This window comes from Antechinus flavipes, chromosome X (genome assembly GCF_016432865.1).
Source record: "Antechinus flavipes isolate AdamAnt ecotype Samford, QLD, Australia chromosome X, AdamAnt_v2, whole genome shotgun sequence".
NCBI lineage: Eukaryota > Metazoa > Chordata > Mammalia > Dasyuromorphia > Dasyuridae > Antechinus > Antechinus flavipes.
The window spans coordinates 86491668-86519549 of NC_067404.1; the positions used below are offsets into that span (position 1 = coordinate 86491668).

Sequence of the window (27882 nt, forward strand, 5' to 3'; positions counted from 1 at the left end):
ACTGAGCCATCAAAAAGCAAGCAGTCTCTCCTCCCCTTCCTTTTCCACTCCCCTGCCTCCACCCACCAAAATCGTCATTTCCTATACAACCCATCAGCACTTGCACAAAGAGTGGGCGGGGGCCATTCTTTCTCCAAGCTTATATATTAATAGAGTATGGTCCAATTACTATTTAGCCTCATGTGCTTGGGACCTCAGTGCATCAACTAGAGCCTCAGCCCATTACAGTGGCTGGTGGAAAAAGCGCTTATGGTACAGACATTGCAATCAGCGGTATTATTCTGTTGCCACTATGTTTACCCTGTATAATTACATTGGTAACAAGAATAGTTCAGAGATCACTGTAAAAAATCTTACAATATGGAGGATGCCACTAAAATGATGATTTTACAGAAAGAAGGATGGGAGGCAGTAGCAGGGGATGATCAGAGAGGAGATTAACAAGCAATGTGTAGGGATGTTAATTGAATTTAACCACAATGTTAGTTCTTCATGGGGAAATATATGTACAAATATATTTATGAATAACAGGGGGGACTGTGTGGGAAAAGGTGAAGAACTTAGAGATTCTAAAGTAGATCAAGCCTTATAGGCCTCAGTTTCGGCTTCTCCAGAGTCACGTGATTTTAGATAAGGCCTGGACTACGAGGCTGAAGAAGCTGTATATCATCTTGTCTACTACATTCTCCTGATCAATTAGAGGAACAGTAGATTTATGTGACCAATCACAACATATAGAGGGTGGGATTTTGGAGGTTCTTTGTCTGAAATGTATAAAAGCTGTAAGCATTTTCAAGACTCTGGCCCTATCCCTCTGTGAAATTTTGCTCACAGACCAGGATGGGGTCCGCTTCTCGAGATTCTAATAAATAATTCTGCTTTCTATGACTGATCTCTGTAGTAGTCAATTTGGCTAGGTCTTTTTGTCCCAAACAAGGCCAATTCCAACAGACTTGGATGCAGAGAGCCATCTGCAACTAGTAAGAGGACTGTGAGGACTGAATGTGGATCACAACCTAGTATTTTCACCTTTTTTATTGTTGTCTGCTAACTCTCCCCCTTCTCCCCCCTTTTTGATCTGATTTTTATTGTGCCGCATAATTATGGAACTATGTATAGAAGAACTGCATATATTTAATATCTATTGGATTGCTTGCTATATAGGGAGGGAGTGGGGGAAAGGAAAGAGAAAAAATTTGGAACACAAGGTTTTGCAAAGGTAAATGTTGAAAACTACCTTTGCATAGATTTTTGAAAATAAAGAAGCTATTATTCAAATAAAATCAAATGATTGCACATATTTAACCTATATCAGATTGCTTGCTGTGGGGGGGAGCGGAAGGAAAGTGAAGAAAGGAGAAAACAAAAATGAATGTTTAAATTTTACAAAAACGAATGTTGGAAACGCTCTTTACCCGTATTTGGAAAAATAAATACTATTGAGGAAGATTAAAAAATAACTGAAGAGAAAGGGTTGTCCTAAGACAATCCCACTATCCATTCTTTTTCACCATTCTTAAGAGTTGGAAAGGATTGGGGAGAAGCAGGAAGAGCCCATGCAATGTTTACACCTCCCAGAGATGCTAGCGATGTGGAACAGGACTACGTTTCCCAGAATTCTTTGTGTGGGGAGGAAACATGGCGAGGGAAATTTACTTTCGCACAGCTGGACTACATTTCCCAGAGTCTCCCGAGGACTCTCCGTCCCGCCCCCTCCCCGTGCCTTTGGCTGGATCCTCTTGCGTGGCCGATGTGGGCTCCTGCCGGAAGCAGTCGTGGAGCAGCAGGTGGAGTCCGGAGCCGAGGTGGGAGTCGGTGTGGGGAGAAGGCGGAAAGGGGCAAGTGAGAGTTGGGGAGGGTCATGGCAACGCTTATTTCCCGAGTGTCGGCACAAAGCGCGCTCAGAGATGTGACCTATTCCTTCGGACAGAAGGGGGAAACTGAGCCCACAGAGAGTCCGAGGCGTTCTTAAGTCGTTTCAGAGTCCTCGTGACCCGTTTGGGATTTTCTTAGCAGAGGTACTATTTTGCCCGGTCCTTCGCCAGCTCATTTGACAGATGAGGAAACTGAGGCAGACAGGCTTAAGTAATTTGCCCACTTGGCTACTAAGTGTCTGCGTCTGAATTGGAGTTCAGGTTTCTTGACTCTAGAGCTGGCTTTCTACCCACCTAATTGCCCCTCCCCCCCAGTCTTTAAGGGCCCACGGAAGAGAGGACCACGCTGAACCCGCAGGGAGCGCAGCGTTTGATCCCCGCTCTCTCCTAGCCCCACTCTACTGAGCGTCTGTCCCTCTCACTGGCGAGAGGACCCGATTTCTCCACGCCTCTCCCTTCCCAGGACCCAGCTCCCCTGTGGTTATTTTGTATTTCTTTTAAACACAACGTAACTTACACATGTGCATGTTATTTCCTCCTATATAACGTCAGAATGTCCTACGGGGCCAAGTGCGGGGAATATAAAAAGGAGCAAAAGCCATGCTTGTCCTTAAGGAGTTTACATCTACAGAAGGGATTATCAGGCAACAGCTAGCTGCAAAGAGACCGCTTTACCTTTGTCTTTGTACTCTAGGCACGGGGCACAGTGTGTACACATAGTATCATAGGCACCTGGTACAATTATATACTTAGTAGATATTTAATAAATGCTTATTGATTACTTGATTGAGGGGGAGGATGGAGCTGCTCTTATATCTACCCTTTCGCACACACAAAGGGAGGAAGAAAGGAGAAGAGAGAAGAAAACTGGTAATGGGGCTTGGGAAACTTGATGGCTATTTTACACTATTTGAAAGACCATTTTGTCCTTAGCTTCATTTTCCTTGGTCCCCGAGAGAAAAATGAGCAGATGGTGCTGAAAGGCAGATTTCAGAAAAGAAAAAGGCTATACAAAAATGATTTAATCTATAAACATATACTAAGCACTTTTACTGTAATAAACCCGGGTGATAGAAAGACAAAAAGAAACTGCTTTGCCCTTAAAGGATCTTTTTTTGCTGTTTTGGGAAGAAATAAGCGCTTCCTCACTGGAACGTTGCTGGCATAGTGCATTGACTCACAACTATTTAAAGGGCTTTTCAGTTTTAGGAGGAAGAATGAAGTAGGTGGGCCTTTGAGTTTCTTTAAACTTACCCAGGTGAGACAGGAAAGGGGAAATGTTGAAGACTGATAAGTACTGGCTGGCCTGAAACCAGGATTTTTATGTTTTATGAATGGATACTTGGCCTCCAAGAAATACAGAGCTTAAAGTTTTTTTCCCTCTCCTAGATGATCCTCTCTTACCCTCTTGTATCCCAAGACAGAGACTTCCTGGTCACTTCAATTACTCCCTTTCCATTGTAAGACTGGACCCATAAAGGGGTATGGTATTTATTGGTATTCCAGATTAGTTTTTGGTATTTATTTTGTGAGTGGGTACCTTGACAAAACTCCCAGTACACAATTCTCAGAAGGCAAGTGGCAAAAAGAGTCATTATTCCCAGTGGAGGCAGTCTAGTCTGTGAGCCTTCACCCCTGTCCCACTTACTCCTTAGCCAGAACATGGGCTTCTTTTACCTATGGGTCTCTACCTTTTTGACTAATTAGAAATTTGACCTTGGGAGAAGAAGCAATCTATTAAGGCAAAGCTTTTTAAATTGTGAGTTGCCACTCCTTATAGGATTGCATAACTGAATGCAAGACTCAAAAAATTATAATTTTATTGTCAGTAAGTGGCTTTTTATGTTTCCATATCCCATAGTCTTGTAAAAATTTCTCCAGCAAAAAGGGATCCTGAATGGAAAGAGTTTAAGAAGGTTTGCACTAGAGTCTATTAGAATATTGAAGTAGGGATCAGGGGACTTGGATTTGAAACATTGAGGTTTCTCATCTGTGTGACCTTTAACAACACTATTTCATTTCTCTGGACCTATTTTTGCATCTGTAAAATGGAGTGGAACATACTTATACTACTGTACTTAACAAGATTGTTGTGACGAAAGTATTTTGTAAACTTTAAAGCACTATAAAAGTAAGAGTTTTTATCTTTCTGTTTATTATTATCTTATTCTCATCACTTTTGTGGAGCTCAGGTAGAAATGGCCCTGTGACAAATTGTTACCCTACCATATTATTTTATATTTACTGTTCTACAGACAGTCGCACAGGCAGCTTTTTAAAGGAAAACAAACCACAAACAAATCATAGTTGATTAAACATATTAGACTGTAGGCTCCCCGAACATCCTGAGTATAACTCCAACAGCAGGCACCACGATGGAGATGATGTGCACCTGCACCTGATTCCATTTGATCTCTTCTGCCAGATATCTGTATTTTTAAAGCTTTTGATCCACATAGCTTTAGCATTATTTGCTAAAAAGCATTGATCTTAATGCTTGACTTCTCAGGTCATTATGGATTTATCTTATATCTAGAAGATTGTAGACAACAGTTCAGTCTGTGCTAATGGTTTGGTTTTAGATTAGTTTATAGGCTGATTTCTCCAGCATGTTTTGAAATCTGTGTGGACTTGACTGTCATTACTTGAATAGTAATAAGCTTGTGATGTATCTTTCTAGCCATTGAGTCATGTTGTGTTAGGTATTCAGCAGATGCTAGATTTTGCCATCTATATTGACCTTCAATTTCTACCATTTCCTTGCATATACTGTTGGAATATACGGGAGCCATCTGACAGTGGCTGCTGGAGATCCAACCCAAACCTGCAGAATGGATCTCCTCCTGTGAGAGGATGATACAAGGAGACTGAACGGCAGTTGCTGTTCTCTGAGCTCTCTCCTGAGAGGGTGTTACATTGTCTGACCTCCGTCCTCTTCCCTCTGCCTCCAATTTATCTCATTCCCAGTCTGCAACACCTGTGTCAGCAAAGACTGCTTTGCAGCTCCTTCAAATGTTATAATCCATGGCTGTGGAGGCTCTCAGAGAATTGACCTGTCCCTTAATATTATATATTGATCATAAAGCCCAGACTCTTTAAGGATAAATAATTTCTAGTGGCTGTTATATTATTAGTTTGATATAATGAGGGAAGGAAGGAGAAAAAAGCAGCAAGTTGGGGGGGAGGGAGGGAAAGGGTAGAAAAGGTAGAAAAGGACCCAACAAAAGCAACAACTGTTGTTGTATCTGCTGTTTGTAGAGCTCTGTGGTAAGTGCTGAAAGAGATGATGTTTAGATGAAACACTTGCCTGCCATCATGGAATTTGTATAAGGATAAGGATATAGGATATCCTTATAAGTATAAGGATAGGGCAGAAATGCAATATATAAATATATTTAATTATATTTTTTTATTTGCTCCTTGAAATGGTACTGTGAGACAAGTAAATTGAGGCTGAGGAAAGATAAGTGACTATTTAAGTGACTGGTCTTTCTGAGTGCCAAGCCCAGTACTCTATTTATACACCAACTAGCAATGTCAGTATCTCAAGCTTATCAGAAAGGTACAAAATAAAGTATAACGTAAGGTTGTAGCAGGGGCGGTCTTAGCATGTGAAGGAATCTGGAAAAGTTATATTAAGGAGGCAGAATTGGCTGATTAGGAATAGAGCCACATCTGAATCCTCTCCGTGGATGTCACTTAACTACAGGCTCTATAAAGATAAGTAAATGTTGTGACATTATTATAGTAGGATTTGGGGCAGAGCCCAACTTTTCCAACTTTCTTTGTGACCCACAGGTACAGCAACCATGGCAGACCCATCAGAGGTCACTCGGATCCTTGTCACTGGAGGCTCTGGCTTGGTGGGGTAGGCCATACAGAGAGTAGTGGCTGATGATGCTACCAAGCCTGGAGAAGAGTGGATATTTGTCTTCTCTAAGGATGCAGACTTGATGTAAGTGATTAATTCCTTTTTCCCCTGAACCTTTATGTGTGTGTGTGTGTGTGTGTGTGTGTGTGTGTGTAAAATCTGTTTCTGTTTGTCCAGGCAATAGTTGAGTTGTATTAGATTAAAGGGAGCTAGGAATGGGCTGGACCTACATCACAGCAGTGACCTGCTTAATTTTCCCCTGGACAAACATCCTGGTCCCTTCATTTTACGCCAAGAAAGCCAGATTGTTACTTGTTCCCCCTGTATTGTTCTACTTGTACCTTCCTATATTATATGGCAGTATTATATCCTTGGCACTTCTCTTCAGCATTTTTTCTTTTTTCCTCAAGCCACCACATGACCACATTACTCTGATTGACTTCTAGGACATTGGTTCCCTAACCTAGTCAGTTAATCAATCATTTATTCATCCTTTGTTGTTGTATAGCATTTGCATTCACTTAGTTGTTTGTAGTCCAGTTCTTTGTGACCTGAATTTTCTTTGGCAAAGATACTGGGGTGGTTTGCTAGTTCATTTTATAGATGAGGAAACTGAGGCAAACAGAGCTAAAAAATTACTTGTCCAGCTAATAAATAACTGAGGCTAGATTTGAACTTAGAGCTTCTTAGTGCCCTAGCTACTGCACACCTACCTACTCTATTCAGCCATTACCATGGGTCAAGCTTAGCACTGAGGATACAAAGAATGGCAAAACCAATCACTGCTCTTCCCACTCCAGTGGGAGAGACAACCAGGGATGTGAGAGAATATCAAAAGTAATCTTAAAGCAAAGACTAGGCAGCTAGGGGCCTCTTACAAAAGGTGGTACCAGAGGTGAGTCTGAAAAGAAACTAGGGGTACTCTGAGGAGGTGATGGGATAGAGTGCCCCATCTCTAAGAGTGGAGATCATTTGTGCAAATGCTTCAGGATGGTTGATGGAAGATAAATGGAAGATGGGAGCAGTAAGGAGGCCAGGGTAGAGGCTGGACAATTCATCTGGAGGGGAAAGGGGAATAGGAAAAAAGAAAGTAGAGCTTTAAATTGCAAGCAGATCAGTTTTGTTTGAGCTTGGAGTTAAGAGGGAGCCTAGAACTTTTTGAGCAGGGATATGGCATAAATCTACAATTTAGAAAAATTACTTTGTCAGCTCGGTGAAGGAAGGGAAGCTCAGAGACAATTTCAGGAGCTTCCAGATAAGAGGTAATCTGGGCCTGAATGAGGATGATATTTTTGAGTGAAGAGCAACAGAAATATACTGAAAGATACTGTGAAGGCAAAAATGACAATCTGGCAATGAATTAGATATGGGATGTAAGTAGGAGTAGAACTTAAAGATTACAGTGACGTCTGGGAGAGTGATAGGACCCAAGATAAGAAATAGCAAGTTGGGATGAAGGCAAAGTTTGCAGGGGAGTGGGAATGAGTTCAGTCATGTACCTTTTGAGTTTAAGATGTCTATAGTTCATCCAATTCAAAATACCCAACAAGCAGTTGGAAAAATGAGTCTGAAGATTTGGGCTGGAAAAGTAGATATGGGAATCTTCTGCATAGAATTGACAGCTGAACCCATGAAAGTAGATGAGATCAGCAAAAGAAATAGTCTAGAGGAAAAAGGGAAGAGGGTCCAGCACAGAGTTTTGGAGGATTCTCATAGGTAGTGAGCAAGCATGATGTGGATGGAGATCTGCCATAAAAATTGAGAAGCAATGGCTGATCAGAGAGTGGAGGGACCTTGAAAGTCTAAAGAAGAGAGAGTATTCAGGAGGTGATAGCAGTGTCAGTTCTACAAAGAGGTCAAGAATGAGGTGTGTTCCCTAAAGCTGCAGCCCAACATCTCCCTGCCACATTGCCTTGGAATATCCCTATCACATGCTGACATTCTTGGGCAGGGCTGGCACAAATTGGGTTGTAATGGGATTTCCCCACTTGGAACAGATCCTTCCTAGTTCCCACATTATCAATCAAGAGACGATTTCAGATCATTTACTCCAACTTGTACCTGAATTAGAATCCCTTCCCATATCCTTCCTGACACGTAGTCATCCAGCCTCAGCTGGGAGAGTTCTGAGGAGGGCAGGCCCATGACTACTCAAGATAACCCATTTAGTTTTGAGATAGCTCTAACAATTGGGAAATATTTTTCTTACGTAAAGCCTTCATTTGTCCTTTTGTAACTCATCATTGCCTGTCCTTCCTTTTGGGACCAAGCAGGGTAAAGTCTGAGAGTTCTTCCCCATGATAGCTTTTCAGAACCTTGAAGATGCTTGTTGTGGCATCTGACCTTTCCCTAGTCCTAGATCTACCCCTCACTTATTTTGGGTATCTTTGAATCATTCCTTATTTTCTCCTCAGCCTCGCCTCACTTTTGTTCCTCATTAATTTGCTTTCTATGACCCCTTATAAATTGTAAAAACCAGAGGCAGCTTTCAATTTCTTCTTTTCTCTATATATCTATACAAAAAGACTTAGCTGCTGAAGGTGAAGGATTCCAGAGTCCTCCCTTGTTTGAATCGACAGGCAGTTATTTTTGATTTAGTGAAACTAGCTCTAGTAAGAAGATAAATCCCTTATCTGTCTCCTGTAGCAAATGATACATATGTTAACAGGCATTTTACTTTTTAAAAATATGGTCATATGTGTTTAAATGAAGTCATTTTTCTTTTCTTTATTTCCTATAATGTATAAATATCAATTATTAAATTTTGACTAACATATTCCCCATCAACCATTGGTGGAGAATCATATACTCTGATTATAATAAAACTAGTTTCTGATTTGTTCTGGCTTATTTGACATTAGCTAGTCAAATTGATAAGTAAATTCATTGATTCATAGATATATATACTGAGGGACAAACTCTAGGTTCTATGTTATAGTCTTAATCATAGGTATTCTTCACTTGCACTGGTTTTGCCTATGTGGATGATTGGGGCAGACTCCTTTGAACATTTACAAACCTTATCTGGGAGGCTCTGCAATATTCTAGGGCTTGATACAACCAGTATGATGTCCTCTGCAAACAGGAGGAATTAACCTGACCAACTATTAGGAATCCCTCTTTATCAGGAATCAGGATGATGGGGAAAATGTGGTTTAAGATGAAATAATGCTTGTAAATGTTCCCTAACAAGTGTCATCTGTCGTGCCCTTGATAGTAGGTAGCTTCATGGTCTTTATAAATTATTTTTATAGAGATGGACAAGTAGACATATGCTTTACTTCCCTACTCCTTTTTCTCAATGAATCATAGGGTTCATAGAAAATAATGGAAGAAGAGCATTGATTGAATTCCTCTATTGATATTATTTATTGTATTTTTATAAATATGCCTTATAAATGAATGATTTTTAATGAAACAACCACCATATCAGAAGAGAAATAGACCACACATATAAAATTAGGGACCTAATAATGAAGTTTATTGAAAGCTATTCTTTGGGACCTGTATGTGCAAGAATATTTGTGGCAGCCCTCTTTGTAGTGGCCAGAAACTGGAAAATGAATGGATGCCCATCAAGTGGAAAATGGTTGGGTAAATTGTGGTGTATGAATGTTATGGAATATTATTGTTCTGTAAGAAATGACCAGCAGGATGAATACAGAGAGGCTTGGAGAGATTTACATGAACTGATGCCAAGTGAAATGAGCAGAACCAGGAGATCAGTACATCAACAACGATACAGTATGAGGATGTTGTCTGATGGAAGTGGATTTTTTTGACAAAGAGAAGATCTAACTCGGTTTCAATTGATCAATGATGGACAGAAGCAGCTACACTCAAAGAAAGAATACTGGGAAATGAATGTAAACTATTTGCATTTTTGTTTTTGTTTTTCTTCCTGAGTTATTTATACCTTCTGAATCCAATTCTTCCTATGCAACAAGAGAACTGTTTGGTTCTGCACACATATATTGTATCTAGGATATACTGTGACATATTTAACATGTATAAGACTGCTTAACCATCTCGGGGAGGGGGTGGAGGGAGGGAGGGTAAAAATTGGAACAGAAGTAGAGTGCAAGAAATAATGTTATAAAAAATTACCCAGGCATGGGTTCTGTCAATAAAAAGTTATAATTTAAAAAAAAAAAAAAAAGAAAGCTGTTCTTTGTAGCCAGTAGAGATCTTTAATCAGGTTGAGATAAAATGAGATATAACAAAAACCATATGATCATCTCAATAGATTCAAAAAAAGCATTTGATAAAATCCAACATCCATTCCTATTAAAAACACTTGAGAGTATAGGAATAAATGGACTTTTCCTTAAAATAATCAGTAGCATCTATTTAAAACCATCAGTAAACATCATATGTAACAGGGACAAACTGCAACCACTCCCAATAAAATCAGGAGTGAAATAAGGTTGCCCACTATCACTGTTACTATTTAATATTGTATTAGAAATGCTAGCTTTGGCAATAAGAGTTGAGAAAGATATTAAAGGAATAAGAATAGGCAATGAGGAAACCAAATTATTACTCTTTGCTGATATATGATGGTATACTTAGAGAACCCTAGAGATTCTACTAAAAAGTTATTAGAAACAATCCACACCTTTAGCAAAGTTGCAGGATACAAAATAAACCCACATAAGTCATCAGCATTCTTATATATCACTAACAAATCCCAACAGTTAGAGTTATAAAGAGAAATTCCATTTAAAGTAACTACTGATTGTATAAAATATTTAGGAATCTATCTGCCAAGGGAAAATCAGAAACTTTATGAGCAAAACCACAAAACACTTTCCACACAAATTAAGTCTGATCTAACCAACTGGAAAAATATTAAATGCTCTTGGATTGGGCGAGCAAATATAATAAAGATGACAATACTACCTAATCTATTTGTTTAGCGCTACCAATCAGACTCCCAAAAAACTATTTTAATGACTTGGAAAAAATAACAACAAAGAGAGAAAATGAGGTGCTCCTTAGATCTGTCTTGAGTGGGACCTACACTTGCTAGAGAAAATTACAGAAGTTCACAGGCACAGATTGACAAGTTGGAGAAAGAAAGTGGTCAAGGGAAAGGGCAATGCTTCCCTAAATAACCTCCCTTAGGAGTCTCTGGAAACTCGGGAAACACCAAAAAATAGCTTTCATTAGCTCTCTGGTTCAGGTAGGCTGAGATTGGGAGAGGAGAGCGTATCAGCACTTGTGTGACTCTCTTAAATGATAAGAGAGAGGGCTAGGAATCAGCCTAAACTCCCTCCTCCTAGCTTGACTCAAACCTTTTATTATTATTATTATTATTAAAGCTTTTTATTTTTCAAAATATGCATGGACAATTCTTCAACATCAGCTCTTGCAAAATCCTGTTCCAATTTCCCCCCCCTTTCCCCCATGCCCCTCCCTTAGATGGCAAGTAGTCCAATATATGTTAAACATGGTAGAAATATATGTTCAGTATTTAACATGTATTGGATTACTTGCCATCTAAGGAGGGGGTGGGAGGAACAGAGGGAAAATTTGGAACAGAAGGTTTTGCAAGAGTCAATGTTGAAAAATTACCCATGCATATGTTTTGTAAATAAAAAGCTTTAATAAATTTTAAAAAAAGACATAGTTGTTAAATTCAATATATGCATACATATTTATACAATTATCATGCTGCATAAGAGAAAAAGTAAAGCAAAATAAAATACAAGAAAACAACAAAAAAGGTGAAATTGTTATGTTGTGAACCATATTCTGTTCCCACCATCCTCTCTGGGTATAGATGGCTCTCTTCATCACTGAACAATTGGAACTGGTTTGAATCATTTCATTGTTAAAGAGAGTCATGTCCATTAGACTTGATCATCATATAATCTTCTTGTTGCTGTGTATAATGATCTCCTGGTTCTGCTCATTTTACTTTGCATCAGTCAGTTCATGGAAGTCTCTCCAGGCCTCTCTGAAATCATCTTGTTAGACTCAAACCCTTTTTGAAAGTTGTTTCCTGGTTCTTTGGGATTCTAGGGCAGTAATTGGCAGATTAGAGTGGTGAGAACAGGATCAGATGGCTCACCCTTCTTATCTATATTTAAAATGTGGAAATCTGCTATCTCTAAGAATTGGAGGACCACTGAGAAAATGCTGCACCTGAGCATAGCTGAGCATTATCACAGTTTTAGAAGCATAAAGAAAATTTTAACCTTTTAGAGAGATAAGGCAAGATGGTAAAATTTCAATAAGTTGCTTTAGTGAACAGAAAACAGTTACAGAACTCTAAGGAGTTTTTTTTTGGTTGTCAAGGTTGTTAACTAGCTTTTTTTTTTGTCATCTATTTTATTTTATTTTTTTTAAATTTTTCTTTAATAATTACTTTATATTGACACTCGTTCCTGTTCCAATTTTTTTTTCCCTCCCTCCCTCCACCCCCTCCCCTAGATGGCAAGCAGTCCTTTATATGTTGGATATGTTGCAGTATATCCTAGATACAATATATGTTTGCAGAACCGAACAGTTCTCTTGTTGCATAGGGAGAATTGGATTCAGAAGGTATAAATAACCTGGGAAAAAACAAAAATGCAGATAGTTCACATTCGTTTCCCAGTGTTCTTTCTTTGGGTGTAGCTGCTTTTGTCCGTCATTTATCAATTGAAACTCAGGTCTCTTTGTCAAAGAAATCCCCTTCCATCAAAATATGTCCTCATACAATATCGTTGTCGAAGTGTATAATGATCTCCTGGTTCTGCTCATTTCACTTAGCATCAGTTCATGTAAGTCTCGCCAGTCCTCTCTGTATTCATCCTGCTGGTCATTTCTTACAGAACAATAATATTCCATAACATTCATATACCACAATTTACCCAGCCATTCTCCAATTGATGGGCATCCATTCATTTTCCAGTTTCTAGCCACTACAAACAGGGCTGCTACAAACATTTTGGCACATACAGGTCCCTTTCCCTTCTTTAGTATTTCTTTGGGATATAAGCCCAATAGAAACACTGCTGGATCAAAGGGTATGCACAATTTGATAATTTTTTGGGCATAATTCCAGATTGCTCTCCAGAATGGTTGGATTCGTTCACAACTCCACCAACAATGCAATAGTGTCCCAGTTTTCCCGCATCCCCTCCAACATTCATCATTATTTTTTCCTGTCATCTTAGCCAATCTTACAGGTGTGTAGTGGTATCTCAGAGTTGTCTTAATTTGCATTTCTCTGATCAATAATGATTTGGAACACTCTTTCATATGAGTGGTAATAGTTTCAATTTCATCCTCTGAAAATTGTCTGTTTTTCATATCCTTTGACCATTTATCAATTGGAGAATGGCTTGATTTCTTATAAATTTGAGTCAGTTCTCTATATATTTTAGAAATGAGGCCTTTATCAGAACCTTTAACTGTGAAAATGTTTTCCCAGTTTGTTGCTTCCCTTCTAATCTTGTTTGCATTAGTTTTATTTGTACAAAGGCTTTTTAATTTGATGTAATCGAAATTTTCTATTTTGTGATCAGTAATGGTCTCTAGTTCATCTTTGGTCACAAATTTCTTTCTCCTCCACAAGTCTGAGAGATAAACTATTCTATGTTCCTCTAATTTCTTTATAATCTCGTTCTTTATGCCTAGGTCATAGACCCATTTTGATCTTATCTTGGTATATGGTGTTAAGTGTGGGTCCATGCCTAATTTCTGCCATACTAATTTCCAATTATCCCAGCAGTTTTTATCAAATAATGAATTCTTTTCCCAGAAGTTAGGGGCTTTGGGTTTGTCAAACACTAGATTGCTATAATTGACTATTCTGTCTTGTGAACCTAGCCTTTTCCACTGATCCACTAATCTATTTCTTAGCCAATACCAAATGGTTTTGGTGACTGCTGCTTTATAATATAATTTTAGATCAGGTACAGCTAGGCCACCTTCATTTGATTTTTTTTCATTAATTCCCTTGAGATTCTCGACTTTTTATTGTTCCATATGAATTTTGTTGTTATTTTTTCTAGATCAATAAAATATTTTCTTGGAAGTCTGATTGGTATAGCACTAAATAAATAGATTAGTTTAGGGAATATTGTCATCTTTATTATGTTCGCTCGGCCGATCCAAGAGCACTTAATATTTTTCCAATTATTTAAGTCTGACTTTATTTGTGTGGAGACTTTTTTATAATTTTGCTGTCCCCTGCAGTCTGTAGAGGAAGCTCGATAACATACCCAACCCCTCCCCCAAAGAAAGACTCCAGTTTTTTCTGTTTTTCTTTGGTAGTTTGTCTCTGATTAATAGACAGAATGAGCAAGAAGCTGAAGAGGACTTTAACCCTTGACAGCTTCTACACAGATAGAGAGCAGACTGTAAATCCTGAGGAGACTAAAAACAGGCTGTCTCCAGGTGAATCCCCAAAGGAAGAGATCATCTGTTCCTCAGCACAGATGAACCTCATAGAAGTGATTAAAAAGGCTCTCACAAGGGAGCTAGAAGAAAAATGGGGAAAGTAGAGTGAGGCTTGGCAAAAGGAGAGAGAAGCTTGGGAAAAGGAGAGGGAGGCTTGGCAAAAGAGCCTGGAGAAAGTTAAAGAGAGAGTGGATAAAGAAGTAAAATCCTTGAAAAATAGGATTGGTGAACTGGAAAACAAAATTGGCGAAATGGAAAAAAATTCCACAGAACAAAAGAACTCAATTGGACAATTAGAAAAAGATTTTTAAAAAGTGAGTGAAGAGAATACTTCACTGAAAATCAGACTTGAACAAGTGGAATTGAATGACTCGAGGAGACAAGAAGAATCAGTCAAGCAAATCCAAAAAAATCAAACAATGGAGAAAAATGTGAAATACCTTCTGGGGAAGACAACAGACCTAGAAAACAGATCCAGGAGAGACAATCTGAGAATCATTGGACTTCCAGAAAAACATGATAAAAAAAAAGAGCCTGGACACTATTTTCCAGGAAATTATCAAAGAGAACTGCCCAGAAGTCATAGGAACAGAGGAAAAAATAAACATTGAAAGGATTCATCGATCACCCACTGAAAGGGATCCTAAAATCAAAACACCAAGGAATATAGTGGCCAAATGCCAGAACCCTCAGATGAAGGAAAAAATATTGCAAGCGGCTAGAAAAACCCAATTCAAATATCAAGGAGCCACAATAAGGATCACCCAGGATCTGGCAGCATCCACATTAAAAGATCGAAGGGCCTGGAATATGATATTCCGAAAGGCTAAGGAACTTGGTATGCAACCAAAAATAACTTACCCAGCGAGAATGAGCATCTTTTTCCAGGGAAGAAGATGGACATTCAACGAAGTAAGCGAATTTCATCTATTTCTGATGAAAAAACCAGAACTTAACAAAAAGTTTGATCTACAAATATAGAACTCAAGAGAAATCTAAAAAGGTAAAGATTAATTTTGGGAACTATATTTTGACTATATAGATGTATAAAGAATACATGTATACCTTGTTCTAGAAATTGATGTGGAAAGGACATTGTATCAGAAAAAGGGTAAAGTGGGGGTAGTACATCTCATGAAGAGGCATAGGAAACCTATTATATCTGAGAGAAAGAATGGAGGGGGATGAATATAGTGGGTATCTTACTGCCTTCAGAATTGGCTTTAAGTGAAAAATCTTAAGACATATTCAATCTATGGTGAAACTTCTCCCACCTCATTGAAAAGTGAGAAGGGAAAAGTGAAAAGGGAAGGAATAAGCTAAGCGGAAGGGAATACGGGAACTGGGAGGGAAAGGGGTAAGATAGGGGGAGGAACTCTAAGGCGGGGGGAGGGATACTAAAAAGGGAGGGCTGTGAGAAGCAAGGGGTGCTCACAAGCTTAATACTGGGAAGGGGGGGAAGGGGGAAAGAAGGGAGAAAAGCATAAACAGGGGTTAACAAGATGGCAAGTAATACAGAATTGGTCATTTTAACCATGCATGTGAACGGGGTAAATTCCCCCATAAAGAGGAAGCGGTTAGCAGAATGGATTAAAAGCCAGAATCCTACAATATGTTGTTTACAGGAAACACACCTGAAGCGGGGAGATACATGCAGGTTAAAGGTAAAAGGTTGGAGCAAAATCTACTATGCTTCAGGTGAAGTCAAAAAAGCAGGGGTAGCCATCCTGATCTCAGATCAAGCTAAAGCAAAAATTGACCTAATTAAAAGAGATAAGGAAGGACACTATATCTTGCTAAAGGGTAGCATGGATAATGAAGCACTATCTATATTAAACATATATGCACCAAGTGGGGTAGCATCTAAATTCTTAAAAGAGAAACTAAGAGAGCTGCAAGAAGAAATAGACAGTATTAACTAGCTTGACCAAATCCAATTAAAATGACCTTAAAGCTTGCTTCCTATGGGAGAACAATAGACCCTTTATTCTAGGGAATTACAACTTTTCCTATGGACTCTGACCTAGATAGGGATGGGAGGTGATACAGGAAACCACGGTATTAAAGGAGTAAAGGTTTTGGTTTATCCTCATAGTTATGTTTGCAAGTATCTGTTTTTCTAATAAGTAGTGTCAGCATTTAGATTCAGGTATTATTGGAACATACCAAGGCTGGTATTTGCGACTTAAAAAAATTTTTTTTAATGTAGCAGCATCCTTATACAATATTAACAAAAATATAGAGCTTGAGGCAAGATAATATAAAAAGCATTGCTGGCATTATAGCATATGGCTTTGATAGCATGTGGAGTTGGTGTTCTTTTGGTTGCCTTTTTTCCAATTACAAATAAGGGCTAAAATTTAATTTAAAAAATTAGATAGCATTTATATAGCCATATATCCCTATATCTCTTTTTATATATAATCTTATTTGATCCTTACAACAATCCTGTAAGTGCTATTATTCCCATTTTAAAGAAGAGGAAACTAAGTCCAAGGCAGGTGAAATGATTTGTCTAGAGTCACAAATTAAATAAATGTCTGAAGTGAGATTTTAATTCGGGCCCTCCTCATGCCAAGTATGGCACTCTTTTTTTTTTTTTTTTTAATAGCTTTTTATTTACAAGTTATATGCGTGGGTAATTTTACAGCATTGACAATTGCCAAACCTTTTGTTCCAATTTTTCTCCTTCCCCCCACCCCCTCCCCTAGATGGCATGTTAAATATATTAAAGTATAAATTAAATACAAAATAAGCGTACATCACCAAACCGTCATTTTGCTGTATAAAAAGAATCGGATTCTGAAATATTGTACAATTACCCTGTGAAGAAAATCAAAAATGCAGGTGAACAAAAATAGAGGGATTGGGAATTCTATGTAAGGGTGCTTTGTCATGTCCCAGAGTTCTTTTTCTGGATATAGCTGGTTCAATTCATTCCTGCTCCATTGGAATTGATTTAGTTCATCTCATTGCTGAAGATGGCCAGGTCCATCAGAATTGATCATCATATGGTATTGTTGTTGAAGTATATAATGATCTCCTGGCCCTGCTCATTTCACTCAGCATCAGTTCGTGTAAGTCTCTCCAGGCCTTTCTGAAATCATCCTGCTGGTCATTTCTTACCGAACAATAATATTCCATAATATTCATATACCACAATTTATTCAGCCATTCTCCAATTGATGGGCATCCACTCAGTTTCCAGTTTCTGGCCACTACAAAGAGGGCTACAAACATTCGTGCACATACAGATCCCTTCCCCTTCTTTAGTGTCTCTTTGGGGTATAAGCCCAGTAGAAACACTGCTGGATCAAAGGGTATCACAGTTTGATAACTTTTTGAGCATAGTTCCAAATTGCTCTCCAGAATGACTGGATGTGTTCACAGTTCCACCAACAATGCATCAGTGTCCCTGTTTTCCCACATCCCCTCTAATATTCGTCATTATCTTTCCCTGTCATTCTAGCCAATCTGACAGGTGTGTAATGATATCTCAAAGTTGTCTTAATTTGCATTTCTCTGATTAATAATGATTTGGAGCATCTTTTCATATGGCTAGAAATAGTTTCAATTTCTTCATCTGAGAATTGTGTGTTCATATCCTTTAACCATTTATCAATTGGAGAATGGCTTAATTTCTTATAACAGTCAATTCTCTATATAATTTGGAAATGAGGCCTTTATCAGAACCATCGACTGTAAAAATGTTTTCCCAGTTTATTGCTTCCCTTCTAATTTTGTCTGCATTAGTTTTGTTTGTACAAAAACTTTTCAATTTGATATAATCAAAATTTTCTATTTTGTGGTCAATAGTGATCTCTAGTTCTTCTTTGGTCATAAATTCCTTCCTCTTCCACAGGTCTGAGAAGTAAACTATCCTGTGTTCTTCTAATTTATTTATAATCTCATTCTTTATGCCTAGGTCATGAACCCATTTTGACCTTATCTTGGTGTACGGTGTTAAGTGTGGGTTGATGCCCAGTTTCTTCCCAAGTATCTTTTTAAATAGCTTTTTATTTACAAGTTATATGCATGGGTAATTTTACAGCATTGACAATTGCCAAACCTTTTGTTCCAATTTTTCCCCTCCTTCCCACTCTTAATCCACTGTGCCACCTAGCTGCTTTGTCATATTCAGAGCCTCCCTGATTTTTTCCCTTGAAAAAAGGGTTTGGGATATGTAAACATTGTTCCTATCAATCTGTTAAGTCTTTTTGTCTTTTGTTCCTTTTTCTGGATTCCCTCTTTTTACCATCCTTACCTATTCTCACCTTTTCATTAAAGTCACTGAGTAACAAAGTGTATTGAATTTATTTTTTGGACTATCTTTTCAGATTCTTTTCAGAATTTCTCTTTGTATTCTACCGCCAATCTTATTATTATTTTTTTTTGGAAAGCTTTTTTATTTTCAAAACATATGCATGGATAATTTTTCACATTGACCTTTGCATAGTCTTGTGTTCCAAATTTTCCCTTCCTTCACCCCACTCCCTCCTTTAGATGGCAAGCAATCCAGTATATGTTATACATGTTAAAATCCAATATAGGTAAACATTTATATAATTATCTTACTGCATAAGAAAAGTCAGATCAAAAAGGAAAGGAAATGAGTAAGAAAACAAAAGGCAAGTGAACAACAAAAAAAAGAGTGAGAATGTTATATTGTGATCTACACTTGGTTCTCACCCTCCTCTTTCTGGGTATAGATGGCTCTCTTCATCACAAGATCATTGGAACTGTCTGGTGTCTGCCACCAATCTTAGAGCATAAGTTTATAATTATTTTAATGTTGCTCCCTTTGCAAATTCTTATCAACAAGATTATAAAATGATATTTGTTGCTTTGGGGCACATGATAAGACCAGCTCTCCCTACACTTTTCTTAAGATCCTAGATTTACTTCTAGAGGAGACCTGAGAGGCCACTGGCTCCAAATTACTCATTTTATAGACGGGGAAACAAGTTAAGTGACTAGTTGAGTTGCACAGCCAGTGTCAATCTAAGCCATCTTTCCATTAAGCTACAATTTTCTTCTGTTTTCTAGATTTGTTTATAGAAAAATCATTAGGATTAATATATTTTAGTTCAGATCCTTAAGGAATAGTATGTCTTCTCCTTGATCATTGCCCAAGAGCCCCACATTTAGAATGTTAACAGCTAAATTAATGTGCATGCACATTTTTTACTATATGATTCATAGCTCCCTCTGTTCTGCATGTAGTAGACACATAATATAAATGTCTTGAGTCAGAATATGGTTTGCCTCTCCCTCTGCCAGGGACACAGCCCAGACCCGAGCCCTGTTTGAGAAACATCAACCTACATATGTCATCCATTTGGCAGCCATGGTGGGTGGCCTCTTCCGGAACATCAAGTATAACCTGAACTTCTGGGTAAGAAAGGATTATGCCTTTGCAGCTTAAAGGGGAAAGACCCAACATGGTGATTTCTTCTTCCTTTAAGACATTTCTTTCTCCTTCTCTCCCAATTTGCTGAGATGCTATCCTGGAATTTCCCAGGAGGGAGGTTGCCTAGTGGTAGGACTCATTCCTCAGCATTATAGCAAGCATTAGTCCTTTTCTAAGGACTAACTATATTCCTGGAAGCTGGGAGGAAAAAAAAATATTTAGGGTTCATTGCAAAGTTAGTATGTGTGTGCTTTTTTAAAGCTTCATGTCCTTTCACCAAGTAAGAGTGTGTCTAAGAGCACAAGTGAGAGATTGAAGATTGATATGGAGATTAGTGTGTGTATGTGTGTGTGATTACAAAGAGGTTGCAGTTCCATTCAAGTAGCATTTATTGGAACATTATATTGTTTGGAACATCAGTTTGGGTTATGCTTCTGCCAAGAGCATAATTTTTAAGTACCAGTGGTACCAACTCCTGCCCAGTCCCCCTTTCCCCAGTCACATTCCCATAGGCCTATTTGAATTTGGCCTGGACTGAAATTTAATTACAACTTGATAGCTTTGTAACCTTGCAGAAGACCCTCCCCGCTCTGAATTTCCTCATTCCCATGTTTAAAATAGAGATGTATTTAAAATGGAGACAATAACACTTGTACTCTTTCCTTCAGAAAGTCATTGTGAGAAATGTGCTTTGTAAACATTAAAGTTCTGTAGAAATGGGGAGATACCAGTATAGAATCAGAATTGAGAATGTAAGGGTTTGGAAAGGGACCACAGAGATTCTTTAATCCAAGGGTTTTTAACTTTTTTTCATGGCAGACTAGTAAAACTGTAGACTCCCTTTTCAAAATAATGTTATTTTTAATTGCATATTTTATTTTTTCAATCAGCAAAAACTTGCCTTCTTTCCCCATCACAACCTATCCTCTCTTGAACAAGAATGGGGGGAACAAAACTAAGCCCAAACTGTTACAAACATGAGTAATCAGGCAAAATGTGTTTCTGCTTTGATCATGTCCAAAACACACACACACACACACACACACACACACACACACACACACACGTATATATGTCTCAATCTGTATTCTTGAGTCCTTCACCTCTCTATCAGGGGATATATAAAGTGTTTTTTTAAAGTCTTTACCATGTTGTTGTCATTGTATAAATTGTTTTCTTACTTCGTTTTTAAATGCACAAAATAAAAATCAGAGAATTACAAAGGAAACCAATTCTATTGAAATACTATACACACATGTGAGTATTCAGTTATATGTAGATATTTATGTCTACATTTAACTGAAGTCACAGACCCCACTATAAGAAACCTTGATCTGTTCAACCTCATTTTATTTTTATTTATTTATTTTTTAATTATGGCTTTTTTATTCACAGAACATATGCATGGGTAATTTTTTACAACATTGTCCCTTGCACTTACTTCTGTCCCAACTTTTCCCTCCCCTAGATGGCAGGCAGTCTTATACATGTAAAACATGTTAAAGTATATCCTAGATACAATATATGTGTGCAGATCCATACAGTTCTCTTGTTGCACTAGAAGAATAGGATTGAGAAGGTAAAAATAACATGGGAAGAAAAACAAAAATGCAAGCAGTTTACATTCATTTCCCAGTGTTCTTTCTCTGGGTGTAGCTGATTCTGTCCATTATTGATCAATTGGAATTGAATTAGATCTTCTCTTTATCGAAGATATCCATTTCCATCAGAATACATCCTCATACAGTATTGTTGTTGAAGTGTATAATGATCTCTTGGGCCTGCTCATTTCACTTAGCATCAGTTCATGTAAGTCTCGCCAGTCCTCTCTGTATTCATCCTGCTAGTCATCCCTTACAGAACAATAATATTCCATAACATTCATATACTACAATTTACCCAACCATTCTCCAGTTGATGGGCATCCATTCATTTTCCAGCTTTTAGCCACTACAAATAGGGCTGCCACAAACATTTTGGCACATACACAACCTCCTCATTTTACTGAAGAAAAATCTCAGACCCAGAGAAAGTGAGTAGTAGTCCAAGGTCACAAAGCAAACCTGGGACAGAGTTGGACCTCAGTCCTCAACTTCTTGGCCTAGCACTTTTTTGCTACCTCATTTATAAAGGCCTTGAGCTGAACTTTGTAAATAATAATCCATCATCTTTACCTTTTTTTTTTTCCAATAATCTATCAACTCTAATGAGTTAGCAGTCTGTAAAGATTCCAACAAGTTCAGAATACATTTCTCTTTAAAGAGTGGGTCCCTCAACCTATCACATTCATCTCTACAAGTTCTGGCGTGTATTTGTACAGGGAAATTTTGCAAATGACTCATAGCCTTTTGGTTCAGTGACAGAATGTCAGAGCTAGGGGAGGGTACTTAGAATGGAGACTCTCAGAGCTAGGTGGAGCCTTGGAGGTCATCTAGTTTCATAGAGGAGGAAACTGAGGCTCAGAGAGGGAAAAGGAGATGTTCCCAATAACTTAGAGATACACAGGACTAAAACCCGTATCTCCTTAAACCCTGGACTCTTCTCTGATTTGGCCAGTTTCTCTTCCCAGCAGGACACTGTTTGGGACCTGAGAGCCTTACATGATGGGAGTGGGAAGAAATTATTTTTAAGGCCCCATCCAGCTTGAAATCATATTACTTAGGAGCCCCAAATTAGAAGTTGAGATTTCTAGAAAAGAACTTTGTGATGTTTGAAGGGAGAAGCAAGAGATAAAGTTAGAGAGGTATCTGACAACCAGATTATGGGGTTCATAAAGGCCGGGCTCAGAAGTTTGAATTGTCTTCAAGGAAATAAGGAAGCCATTGAAGGTATTGACCCAGACCTATACTTTAGAATCACTTGAGTAGCCTATGAAGAATAGATTATAGGGAAAGAGACCTGATCCAGAAGTTTGAAAACTTAAAATATTCCTCTTGAATGTGATAATTGGCCTCTTAAACTTTTCTGTTAGAGTGATGACAAGGAGAATGGAAAGGAGAAGACATATGGGAGAGATTTTTGGAAGTCAGCTGAAAAGGAATTGAGTGGGATTGGAGGGAAGGGGAAGGATTAGTGGGGAAAGGAAGAGCGTGAATAATTGGGGCTGAGTGGGGAAGTCATGTTCTGTCCCTTACCTCTCCAGAGAAAGAACATTCAAATCAACGACAATGTCTTGCACTCAGCCTATGAGGTGGGCACTCGGAAGGTGATCTCTTGCCTCTCCACCTGTATCTTCCCTGACAAGACCACTTACCCCATCGATGAGACCATGGTAAGGACCTCCTGCCCTCAAATGCCTTGATGGAGGGAGGGAAAAGGGCTGGGCAGAAGGGGCAAATGGAAGTGTTCTTCTCAGAAACCTTTGGGCCTCAAGGATTTCTTTCTCTTTCTCTTCCCTTACCCTCCCCTACACTCAGATTCACAATGGACCCCCACACAACAGCAACTTCGGCTACTCCTATGCTAAGCGCATGATCGACGTACAAAACAGGTCTGGGATGTTTGGGAGACAGTAGTGCTAAAAGCTGTAGGCCACTGTCTTCATCACACACACCTTCCAAAACTCATAAGCCCCCACTCTCCATCCTGTCAATCAACAAGCATTTATTAAACATCTATTGTAGTAATTATCAGAAATAAAAAACAATAACAACATAATTATTATAATAATAGCTAGCATTTATGTAGCTTTTACTATTGTGCTAGGCACTATGCTAGGCAATTTGTAAATAGTTTATTTTGGAAATGAAGTAAACCCTTCTCTCATTAAGATTATGTTCTTTTGGGAGAAATACTACATATATAATCAAGCAATCAAACATTAAGTACCTCTTATGTGTTGGACACTTTACTGGGGGTACAAAGGACAAATAAAATCAATCCCTTTCCTCAAGGAATTTGCATTCTAATTTTGGAGACAATTTCTATATAAATAGACACATATAAGAGACCAGCAGAGTAAAAGGGAAGAAACCTTAGAAAGGAAGACATCAGTATCTAGAGAGACCTAAGAAGACTTCCTGCAGACAATGGCATTTCAGCTGAGACTTGAAGCCAGCCAGAATCTAAGAATCTTAAATGAAAGGGACAGCATACCAGACATGGAGACAGTCAGGACCAAGGTATGGAGGTGGGAGTGTTGCATGTGAGGAGTTGGAAGAAGGCTAGTATAACAAAATTGTAGAGAGGAGAAAGGCATAAGAACCTGGAAAGATAGGTGGGAAAGGGAATGAGGTTGTGAAGAGCTTTTTTTTTTTTTTTAATAAGTTTTTGTTTTTATCAATGTGGTGAGTTTGTTTTTTAATACATCACTTTGGTTTCCCTCCCAGAGAGACATCCCATATAACAGAGTATTTTTTTAAAGGGAGAAAAAATGAAAAAGAAAAAAATGTGATGATAACTGTACATCAAAAAAGTCTGAAAATGTTCAGTGTACAATGCTTGTGGTTCTTTGATCTTTGCAAAGAGGTTAAGTCAGGGTAACTCCTCATCTTTTTATTTCAAGGCATGCTTGTTTTTAATTTTATAACATTCGCTTTTGTGTGTGTGTATGTTTTTCTGTTTCTGTTGATATAGAAAAATGATTACAATAATATAACTTTCCTGACTCTGCTTACTTGGCCCTGCATCAGTTCATATAGATCTTTTCATATTTCTCTATATTCATCATGTTCACCATATCTTACAACTTGGTTAATGTTCCATTCCGTTTATTCACTATAATTTATTTATCTGTCCTCCAATCAGTGTATATATGGAAACATCTTATCAATATATGGAGACATCAATAGTTTCTCTGGATAAGATGCTAATAATGGAATCTCTGTGTAAAAGGAATAGACATTTTAGTCACTTTAAAAAAACATAATTCCCAATAGTTTTCCAAAATGGTTGTACCGATCGACAGCTGTACCAACAATGTACTTGTGTGAATATCCTTCCTCCTTGCTTGTACCCGTTTTGGGAAAATTTTCAGGAAAGGATTGGGAAAGGTTCCAGAGAGGTGATGTCAGGATAATGGGCCCAGGACAAGATAGAGGATAAGGTTGAGGTATAGGGTCAAGTCAGGGTCATGATTTAAGGGGAGTCCTTGGGATATGTAGCAACTCCTTCTGCACTGCATATTTTCTGGCCTGCAGTTTGATCGTCTCTTCTTGACTCCTTGAAGGCAGTATAGTATAAAGGATTGAAAGGAAGAAGAATTATGTTCTAATCCTGACTCTATTTACTGTGTGGCAAGTCAATGTGCCTCTGAGCCTCAATTTCCTCAGCTATAAAATGAGAACAATAATAATTGCACTATTCACTATACGTGGAAAAGTATTTTGTAAATTTTAAAGGACTATAGAATTACAGAATCACAGAATCTGAATTGGCAAGGATTTTATTTTTTTATTTTTTATTTTATTTAATTTTATTTAATAATAATTTTATATTGACAGAACCCATGCCAGGATAATTTTTTACAACATTATCCCTTGCACTCACTTCTGTTCCGATTTTTCCCCTCCCTCCCTCCACCCCCTCCCCTAGATGGCCAGCAGTCCTATATATGTTAAATATGTTGCAGTATATCCTAGATACAACATATGTTTGCAGAACTGAACAGTTCTCTTGTTGCACAGGGAGAATTGGATTCAGAAGGTAGAAATGATGTAATGGGTTGAGGCTTGAGTTGATGCACTGAGGTCCCAAGCACATGAGGCTAAATAGTCATTGGACCATACTCTATTAATTTATAAGCTTGGAGATGTGTTGTATAGGAAATGACGATTCTGGTGGGTGGAGGCAGGGGAGTGAAAAAGGAAGGGGAGGAGAGCTCAGGCCCACTTTCTCTGCTAGCTGGCTTCCTGGTTGTTTCTCTTCTTCTTTTTGCTTTTTTTGCAGAGAAAGTGAGGGCTGAGCTCTCCTCCCCTTCCTTTTTTACTCCCCTGCCTCCACCCACCAGAATCGTCATTTCCTATACAACACATCAGGACTTGTACAAAGAGTAGGCGGGGGCCATTCTTTCTCCAAGCTTATATAGAGTATGGTCCAATTACTATTTAGCCTCATGTGCTTGGGACCTCAGTGCATCAACTCAAGCCTCAGCCCATTACAAAATAACCCGGGAAGAAAAACAAAAATGCAAATAGTTCACATTCATTTCCCAGTGTTCTGTCTTTGGGTGTAGCTGCTTCTGTCCATCAGTTTATCAATTGAAACTCAGGTCTCTTTGTCAAAGAAATCCACTTCCATCAAAATACGCTCTCATACAATATCGTTGTCGAAGTGTATAATGATCTCCTGGTTCTGGCAAGGATTTTAAAACCAACTTATTAAACCCATACCTGAACAAGAATTTCTCCTGTAATACACCCAATATTTGGTCATTAAGCCTTTGCTTTCCAGGGCCAGGTCTTCAGGTAGTCAGTGGCACCGCTGGGCCCGGCTGCCATCCCACTCAGGCCAGCTTCACTCAGGCCTCCAGCTCTCAGACTTCAACTTGACTCTCAGAGAGTTTGGGAGATAAAACACTCTGTGCTTCTGCTGAGGCTCCAGCCCCTCCCAGCTAGACCAGGAGTTCCCACTTCTTCTGTGGATTTAGCCCCCACATGTTGCCACTTCAGACACGTTCACGTCCAGCCCAGAGGCTTTCTTCACTTTTTTGGTTGGTCTGGAGGACCCCTGTGCTACCGCGAATCTTTGATTGAAAGGGGTCCCTTCACACATTTCTTCTCTTTGGGGGGGAGGGGGAAACGGGGAGAGCTGGAACTGGAGTCTAGGCTCCAAGCCCTCCCTACTGTCCTCCAAAGAATACATTTCTCCAAAAGACCGGAAAACGACCTCGGTTTGTCTCTGGGCCTTGTCTCTGGGCGCTTGAAGAGGACTGCTCGGGGTCCGTCCTCGGAGATGTTTTGGACTTGGCATCCAAGGCTGGCTGGACTTTGCCTCTCCTTTTCCAGAGCCCTTGCCTGCCTTTGGCGGGGGAAGAGGCTGGGCTCTCTTGTTGGCCTTGAGCATCTTTGCCTAGGGGCCAATTGAAGGAGGGCTCGTAGGGCATTTCCTGGCACATGGTGCATTCTGTGGGAGGGGCTGGATGCACTTTCTTGCTGCGTGGATCACCAAAGGTCCTTTTGATCGAGATGACTCGGGTTTGTTCTTCCTCGGCTTCAGAATCGTCCCCTTGGTCCCATTTGGAAGAGGATTCCGAGGTCATCTCGGAGGAGGATGTCTCGGATCTTGTGTCCCTGTGGCTCTTGTCAGCCCAGGCCTGCATGACTTTCTCCAGGACCCTGGGCAAACCAGGAAGGAATGGTTCCTCCAGAACCAGGGGAACTTCCAGCGAACTAGAAGGAGCCGCCAAAGCTGAACTTGGCCCCCAGGATGAGCCCGCTACTTCCTCCTCCTGCCTTGCTGAGGCGGCAGCGAGGATGCCGTTCTGGCTCTCCACATCCAGCACTTGCTCATCACTGCTTGAGGAGCAGGGAGTAACACGGTGAGGGGGACCTCGGAAAAGGGATTTTGCCTTCTGGAAAAAGCTCTTCTGCTCCTCCGGGACCAAGTCTGTGAATGAAGAAGGGACCATATGAACAAAGGGGAAGGAATCGGCAAGCAGATTTGGGGGGGAAAGATAGGAGCGGCTCACGGTTTAGGATTTACCCCCAGGGATCCCTGGCCTTTGGAGGACAACCGGACCCTTGTCAGTGTGCTCTTGCATATGCTCTCCCTCCTTACATACTTGGAGGAAGCCCAAGAGACAACTTCATTCCTTCCTATTTTTCTGGTAACCCTCTTGTTTGTACAGTTGTTTGTAGGGGCTCACCGCCTTAGACTGGGAGCTCCTCCGGACCAGAGCCCGGCTTAGGCCATTCATTGCATCCCCCCAGTGCTTACTGTGGAGCTTGGCCCACAGCAGATAATGTGGATTGACTCTGGCCTCCATTCATTCTTCCCCCTTTCTCACTTTTCTAAACTCTGCACTGTCATTTCTCACATTCTCATTCAGTTGAGTTTTACTAATTAAAATGCAAAATTACTCTTAGGACTTCCAAAGTACAAAATGGAAGATACTTTTGGCTTTTTATTGAATTTCTTGACTATTGTCCCCTAGTTACATTCACATTTTTTCCTTTTACATTTGTTTTTAAGATTTTTGCTTTCTAGCTTCTTTCCCGGATTCCTACCCACAATTAAGAAACCACATTTCAAATTATGCAGACTTTTCCATCAAAGTTGTAAATAAAAACATAATCTCCCACCTTAATGAAAAATAAACACCTCAAGAAAAATTAAGTGAAAAGTAGAGCGATCAAAAGAGAAATAGAGAATACTTCTATCTGTATTCACACATA

General features: G+C 39.1%; 1 protein-coding gene across 2 annotated transcripts; it reads left to right on the forward strand.

Moving 5' to 3' along the window:
• Positions 1-1698: 1698 nt before the first annotated feature.
• On the forward strand, positions 1699-24160 carry LOC127542531 (GDP-L-fucose synthase-like). Of its 2 annotated transcripts, none has more exons than XR_007948712.1 (5): positions 1699-1805; positions 5673-5829; positions 19420-19583; positions 22692-22820; positions 22966-24160. XR_007948712.1 is itself a non-coding variant. In XM_051968190.1 (5 exons), coding segments are annotated over exons 2-5 (345 nt in total). In that variant the 5' UTR covers positions 1702-1805; positions 5673-5827; the 3' UTR covers positions 23065-24160. The 2 variants fall into 2 exon arrangements, 1 of the variants encoding a protein (XP_051824150.1); XM_051968190.1 differs by having other exon boundaries at positions 1702-1805; positions 19420-19534.
• The last annotated feature ends 3722 nt before the right edge of the window (positions 24161-27882 follow it).

Excerpts from the sequence above, each read along its gene's own strand:
- LOC127542531 (XM_051968190.1), top strand. Across the intron at positions 19,535-22,691 it reads AGTATAACCTGAACTTCTGG|AGAAAGAACATTCAAATCAA; the intron begins GTAAGAAAGGAT and ends TTACCTCTCCAG. Across the intron at positions 22,821-22,965 it reads ACCCCATCGATGAGACCATG|ATTCACAATGGACCCCCACA; the intron begins GTAAGGACCTCC and ends CCCTACACTCAG.